The sequence below is a fragment of the Zophobas morio genome, unplaced genomic scaffold (assembly GCF_036711695.1).
Source record: "Zophobas morio isolate AGI-343-1 ecotype UQ-CSIRO unplaced genomic scaffold, CSIRO_AGI_Zmor_V1 ptg001201l, whole genome shotgun sequence".
NCBI lineage: Eukaryota > Metazoa > Arthropoda > Insecta > Coleoptera > Tenebrionidae > Zophobas > Zophobas morio.
The window spans coordinates 23,810-31,388 of record NW_026973300.1 but is presented as its reverse complement, the minus strand read 5'-3'; the positions used below and the strand labels follow the sequence as shown (position 1 = coordinate 31,388).

The following is a 7,579-nucleotide window of genomic DNA, read 5'->3' as shown; positions in this document are numbered from 1 at the left end:
CTACGAACGCCAGAATGCATAAAATTGACCTAAACGTCTCCTTTTCCTATTCTGAGTCGATTCTGCATGCTTTAAGTGTGTTTGGTGGCTCAGAACCATCAAAAAACGTTGAAATATAGTTCAAATTCAATAAAAATCGACAAAAATACAGTTTCTAGCTAAAATTTGATGGTTTCGTTGCACTTTCTGAGCCCGTAGGGTATCTGATTGGCTTAAAAGTACAAGAAAACACTTCAAAAGTGACGTTTCTGAAGAATTTTAACAGTTTTCTTGTATCTACGAACGCCAGAATGCATAAAATTGACCTAAACGTCTCCTTTTCCTATTCTGAGTCGATTCTGCATGCTTTAAGTGTGTTTGGTGGCTCAGAACCATCAAAAAACGTTGAAATATAGTTCAAATTCAATAAAAATCGACAAAAATACAGTTTCTAGCTAAAATTTGATGGTTTCGTTGCACTTTCCGAGCCCGTAGGATATCTGATTGGCTTAAAAGTACAAGAAAACACTTCAAAAGTGACGTTTCTGAAGAATTTTAACAGTTTTCTTGTATCTACGAACGCCAGAATGCATAAAATTGACCTAAACGTCTCCTTTTCTTATTCTGAGTCGATTCTGCATGCTTTAAGTGTGTTTTGTGGCTCAGAACCATCAAAAAACTAAAAAAACGTTGAAGAGAAAGATGGCGACGGCGACAGGCTGCTCGTCAGGTACTTCTAACTTCTCAGTCTGCAAAAAGTGCAAATCAAAAGTAGTGACAGCCATTAAGTGTGTGAACTGTAGTAATGTATATCATTCAAGTTGTGCTAAGTTGGTGCCGTCTGTAAGACATGTGGATGTTGAAAATAAAATCCTTGTTTGTTGCGACGCTGTCGCACTCAGCGCAGATGAGGACGACGCTTTCTTTGATGCCGTAAATGCCATAGCTGGACAAGAGAAAAAAATAGATGTTGCTATATTTAATTACATTGTGAAGCAAAAAGACATTTTAATTAATGAACTGAGGGAACAAATAAGAGCTCTTAGAGAAAGTGACGGTGCTAAAAAAGGTGATAACAACATAGATAATCAGGGTGCTCCAGCCTTGGAGAAGAGAGATATAAAACATCAGTCTCTCCACAAAAACGTTAAGAAGAACAAACAAAATGATAGTGCAAAAACTTCGAAATCAATCAGTTTGAATGTAAATAATAATACTGACATGAATTCCGTCAACGAATCAACCAAACCAGATGAAAGAGGGCAAAATGATACAAGCGTGGTCCCTAAGCAGGACGAATGGCAAACTAGCAAACACCGGAATTCACGTAAGAGGCAACGGGTGATAGTAGGCGAAAGTGAAGAAAACGCAAATGGGGTGGCAACGCTACAGACCGTTCCGAAATTCATCGATCTGCACGTGTACCGACTCCATCCATCTACGACAGAAGCGGACGTAATCGGCTATTTGAAACCGATGTTCAAAGAAGTGCTGTGTGAGACCTTACCATCAAAACATCCTCTACAGTATTCGTCTTTTAAGGTTTCTTTGTATAGTTATAATTTTTCTAAGGCTATGGACTCTACCATATGGCCGAAAGGGGCATGCATTGATAAGTTTTTTCAGTGGAAGAAGAAGAATCAGCCTACTCAGAAGTAATTTTTGCTCCAGAAGTCATGTTATTAAATGTTCAAAGTCTGAATCCTAACAAGAGCCGACTTTTGGAGGTTGAACTTTCTAAATGCAGGAGTGTAAAAATTCTTTGTCTGACGGAAACATGGTCAAATTCGGCCTCGATAAACAGTAATAGTATCGATGAATTTAAATTGGTAAGTCACTATAATCGCCTCTCTTCGAGGGGTGGAGGTGTCGCTATTTGGTTAAAGATGGACATGTGTTGGGAAAAAATTTCGTTGAATGCGTTCTGCGTAGATAAACACATCGAACTATGTGCTGTCAAACTCTTACAAAATAACACTTCAGTTATTGTAATAACTTGTTATAGATCTCCAGATGGAGATCTTAAGACATTTATGGACAATCTAAACGATGCGCTAAATTCAATTTTCAAACCTTACAATAAAATCATTTTGTGCGGTGATTTTAATATAAATTCGTTTATAGAATGTAATGATTACGACATCTTATGTAGTTTATTAAAATCGTATGGGTTAGCTGATAAAGTCTGGTGGCCAACTCGTGTTACTCAATCAACTGTTTCTATTATTGATCATGCTTTCACTAACATTGAGAACGGAACATGTTATGTTTTCGACAATATTGTTTCAGATCACAGGACAGTTTATTATGAAACTGATATTTTTAAAATTACCCCTAAAACAAATAATAAGGTCTATGAGTTAAAGAGAATTTTTAGAAATGCTGATATTCAAAAATTCCTCTGTCGGTTGGTAAATCAAGATTGGGATGGTTTGTACTGTTTGAATGATTTAAATGATGCATTTGCTTACTTTTATGGAATCTTTCGGAGTCATTTCGAGGACCAATTCCCACTTAAAATGCGTACAACTAAGACAGATACGTATAGTAGGAGGTGGATAAACTCAGAAATTTTAACATCAAGTATTAAGCTAAAAGATCTGTACATTATGAAAAGTAACTACCCTCAGCTATCCTGCATTTATAAACAAGCTAAACTTATTCATTTAAAATTGGTTAGAAATAGTAAAAGGAGATTTTTTCAAAACAAAATTTTTACATCCGATAACCCTAACAAAACTTTATGGAAAATTATTTCAGAATTAACACACAACGAACCAGAGATCTCTAATAACATCGAAATTTCAGTAAAAGATACTCTTTTAAATGATCCATCTTTAGTTGCAGATAGCTTCAACGAGTTCTTCAAGCAAGCCCCTAAAGATCTCATAAAAAATATTTCAGTGAGGAATAATACACCAGCCGATAGTCATAATATTGATGGTGTTAATCAAACTTTATTTCTTCATCCGTATGTGGAGGAAGAGTTGCTTTCTCTTGTGAAAAATAAAATAAAACCTAAATGGTCGGCCGGACCAGACGATATTCCGCCACCCATAATTAAAAAAGTACTCTCTGCAATTATAACTCCTCTAACGTACCTTATAAATTTGTCGTTTGAAAAGGGTCAGTTCCCGGAATTACTAAAAACATCAAAAATTATTCCCATACATAAGAAAAAAGATAAGGCTTGCATGGAGAACTACCGTCCTGTTGCAATTAGCTCTAGTTTTTCAAAAATTTTTGAACAAGCATTTTTGTGTCGCTTACAAAAATTTTTAGACAATCATAATGTACTTAGTAAATACCAGCATGGTTTTCGTAATAATCTTTCCACAAATACTGCCATGATTGATTTGTATAACAATGTTGTTTCAAAAATAGAGGCGGGAGAGTGTCCTGTTGGGATCTTTTGTGATCTCAGCAGGGCATTCGACTGCGTAAATCATAATCTGTTGATAACCAAATTATTCTCTTATGGATGTAGAGGTAATAGCTTGGATTGGGTAGTATCCTACCTCGAGAACAGGCATCAGTACGTTGTAATTCCGAATACCAATAAAGAAAATTTTAAAAATCAAATCAGTTCTAACATAATTGACATAGATGTAGGTGTGCCCCAGGGATCAGTTCTGGGACCCATTCTCTTCCTTCTTTACGTAAACGACATTGAAAGCATCTTTAAAAATGTATCACCTGTTTTATATGCTGATGACACGTCGATTATAATTTCAGATCGCAATGAAGTTCAATTAGAAAGAGAGGTTAATATTTTAATGACGAATCTCCAATCCTGGTTTTCCACCAACAACATTTATATAAACTCTGAAAAAACACAAGTTATAAGATTTCGTAATCGCCAAAACACCTGTAAGTATATAGATCTCAAATGTTCAAATCTACAGCATAACACTGTCGACACCATAAAATTTCTAGGTCTTATGGTAGATACAAATCTCAACTTTAAGTCACATGCCAAAATACTGGTTCCAAAATTAAACTCACTGTGTTATCTTCTAAGAAATTTAAAGATAATTTTAAATATTGATCAATTGGTTAATATATACCATGCTCATGTGGAATCCAGAATTAGGTATGGTATTTGTTTATGGGGTGGGTCACCAAGCGCAGCCAATGTGTTTATTAGTCAAAAACGTGCCATCAGAACAATTGCCGGTGCAAGTAAACATACAAGCTGCAAAAGCCTTTTTAAAAAATTAAATATATTGACTCTTCCGTCATTATACATATTTGAAATGAGTGTTCACATTTATAAAAACCGACATAATCTAACGTATGTCCATAACGTACATAAAGTAAATACCCGACAAAAACATCAGATTCATGTTCCGTTTAAACGTTGTAATGTTGGTGTGTTAGCAACTGATTGTATGGGAGTTAGAATTTTCAATTACTTGCCAGTGAATATTCAAAATTGTCAGTTAATATCATCATTTAGGAAAAATTTAAAAGTATTTTTAACAGATAAATGTTATTATTCCCTAGGTGAATTTTTTCAAGGTTGATGGCATGTTGACAATATCATTTTGTCTTTTTGTTATTTTGCTTGTTAAATGTTTAGTTTTTAATTTTTAGTTTTAGTGTTTCTTTGTTTGTATTTTTTTTTCTTTTTGACTTGTCTAATATACTGTTATACATATATGTATCTGTGGAGACCAAATATATATATTAATAATATTAAAAATATAGTTCAAATTCAATAAAAATCGACAAAAATTCAGTTTCTAGCTAAAATTTGATGGTTTCGTTGCACTTTCCGAGCCCGTTGGGTATCTGATTGGCTTAAAAGTACAAGAAAACACTTCAAAAGTGACGTTTCTGAAGAATTTTAACAGTTTTCTTGTATCTACGAACGCCAGAATGCATAAAATTGACCTAAACGTCTCTTTTTCCTATTCTGAGTCGATTCTGCATGCTTTAAGTGTGTTTGGTGGCTCAGAACCATCAAAAAACGTTGAAATGTAGTTCAAATTCAATAAAAATCGACAAAAATACAGTTTCTAGCTAAAATTTGATGGTTTCGTTGCACTTTCCGAGCCCGTAGGGTATCTGATTGGCTTAAAAGTACAAGAAAACACTTCAAAAGTGACGTTTCTGAAGAATTTTAACAGTTTTCTTGTATCTACGAACGCCAGAATGCATAAAATTGACCTAAACGTCTCCTTTTCCTATTCTGAGTCGATTCTGCATGCTTTAAGTGTGTTTGGTGGCTCAGAACCATCAAAAAACGTTGAAATATAGTTCAAATTCAATAAACATCGACAAAAATACAGTTTCTAGCTAAAATTTGATGGTTTCGTTGCACTTTCCGAGCCCGTAGGGTATCTGATTGGCTTAAAAGTACAAGAAAACACTTCAAAAGTGACGTTTCTGAAGAATTTTAACAGTTTTCTTGTATCTACGAACGCCAGAATGCATAAAATTGACCTAAACGTCTCCTTTTCCTATTCTGAGTCGATTCTGCATGCTTTAAGTGTGTTTGGTGGCTCAGAACCATCAAAAAACGTTGAAATATAGTTCAAATTCAATAAAAATCGACAAAAATACAGTTTCTAGCTAAAATTTGATGGTTTCGTTGCACTTTCCGAGCCCGTAGGGTATCTGATTGGCTTAAAAGTACAAGAAAACACTTCAAAAGTGACGTTTCTGAAGAATTTTAACAGTTTTCTTGTATCTACGAACGCCAGAATGCATAAAATTGACCTAAACGTCTCCTTTTCCTATTCTGAGTCGATTCTGCATGCTTTAAGTGTGTTTGGTGGCTCAGAACCATCAAAAAACGTTGAAATATAGTTCAAATTCAATAAAAATCGACAAAAATACAGTTTCTAGCTAAAATTTGATGGTTTCGTTGCACTTTCCGAGCCCGTAGAGTATCTGATTGGCTTAAAATTACAAGAAAACACTTCAAAAGTGACGTTTCTGAAGAATTTTAACAGTTTTCTTGTATCTACGAACGCCAGAATGCATAAAATTGACCTAAACGTCTCCTTTTCCTATTCTGAGTCGATTCTGCATGCTTTAAGTGTGTTTGGTGGCTCAGAACCATCAAAAAACGTTGAAATATAGTTCAAATTCAATAAAAATCGACAAAAATACAGTTTCTAGCTAAAATTTGATGGTTTCGTTGCACTTTCCGAGCCCGTAGGGTTTCTGATTGGCTTAAAAGTACAAGAAAACACTTCAAAAGTGACGTTTCTGAAGAATTTTAACAGTTTTCTTGTATCTACGAACGCCAGAATGCATAAAATTGACCTAAACGTCTCCTTTTCCTATTCTGAGTCGATTCTGCATGCTTTAAGTGTGTTTGGTGGCTCAGAACCATCAAAAAACGTTGAAAAATAGTTCAAATTCAATTAAAATCGACAAAAATACAGTTTCTAGCTAAAATTTGATGGTTTCGTTGCACTTTCCGAGCCCGTAGGGTATCTGATTGGCTTAAAAGTACAAGAAAACACTTCAAAAGTGACGTTTCTGAAGAATTTTAACAGTTTTCTTGTATCTACGAACGCCAGAATACATAAAATTGACCTAAACGTCTCCTTTTCCTATTCTGAGTCGATTCTGCATGCTTTAAGTGTGTTTGGTGGCTCAGAACCATCAAAAAACGTTGAAATATAGTTCAAATTCAATAAAAATCGACAAAAATACAGTTTCTAGCTAAAATTTGATGGTTTCGTTGCACTTTCCGAGCCCGTAGGGTATCTGATTGGCTTAAAAGTACAAGAAAACACTTCAAAAGTGACGTTTCTGAAGAATTTTAACAGTTTTCTTGTATCTACGAACGCCAGAATGCATAAAATTGACCTAAACGTCTCCTTTTCCTATTCTGAGTCGATTCTGCATGCTTTAAGTGTGTTTGGTGGCTCAGAACCATCAAAAAACGTTGAAATATAGTTCAAATTCAATAAAAATCGACAAAAATACAGTTTCTAGCTAAAATTTGATGGTTTCGTTGCACTTTCCGAGCCCGTAGGGTATCTGATTGGCTTAAAAGTACAAGAAAACACTTCAAAAGTGACGTTTCTGAAGAATTTTAACAGTTTTCTTGTATCTACGAACGCCAGAATGCATAAAATTGACCTAAACGTCTCCTTTTCCTATTCTGAGTCGATTCTGCATGCTTTAAGTGTGTTTGGTGGCTCAGAACCGTCAAAAAACGTTGAAATATAGTTCAAATTCAATAAAAATCGACAAAAATACAGTTTCTAGCTAAAATTTGATGGTTTCGTTGCACTTTCCGAGCCCGTAGGGTATCTGATTGGCTTAAAAGTACAAGAAAACACTTCAAAAGTGACGTTTCTGAAGAATTTTAACAGTTTTCTTGTATCTACGAACGCCAGAATGCATAAAATTGACCTAAACGTCTCCTTTTCCTATTCTGAGTCGATTCTGCATGCTTTAAGTGTGTTTGGTGGCTCAGAACCATCAAAAAACGTTGAAATGTAGTTCAAATTCAATAAAAGTCGACAAAAATACAGTTTCTAGCTAAAATTTGATGGTTTCGTTGCACTTTCCGAGCCCGTAGGGTATCTGATTGGCTTAAAAGTACAAGAAAACACTTCAAAAGTGACGTTTC

The 7,579-nt window shown here is 34.8% G+C and overlaps 1 protein-coding gene across 1 annotated transcript; it reads left to right on the top strand.

Moving 5' to 3' along the window:
- Nucleotides 1–681: 681 nt before the first annotated feature.
- Nucleotides 682–3,878, top strand: LOC135122403 (uncharacterized). The gene is made up of 3 exons (XM_064046574.1): nt 682–1,521; nt 1,606–1,808; nt 3,715–3,878. Exons 1-2 carry the CDS (start codon nt 682–684, stop codon nt 1,636–1,638), a joined length of 873 nt encoding a protein of 290 aa, XP_063902644.1. The 3' UTR covers nt 1,639–1,808; nt 3,715–3,878.
- The last annotated feature ends 3,701 nt before the right edge of the window (nt 3,879–7,579 follow it).

Excerpts from the sequence above, each read along its gene's own strand:
- LOC135122403 (XM_064046574.1), top strand. The coding sequence starts at position 682 with ATGGCGACGGCGACAGGCTGCTCGTCAGGTACTTCTAACTTCTCAGTC. Across the intron at positions 1,522-1,605 it reads TACAGTATTCGTCTTTTAAG|TGGAAGAAGAAGAATCAGCC; the intron begins GTTTCTTTGTAT and ends AAGTTTTTTCAG.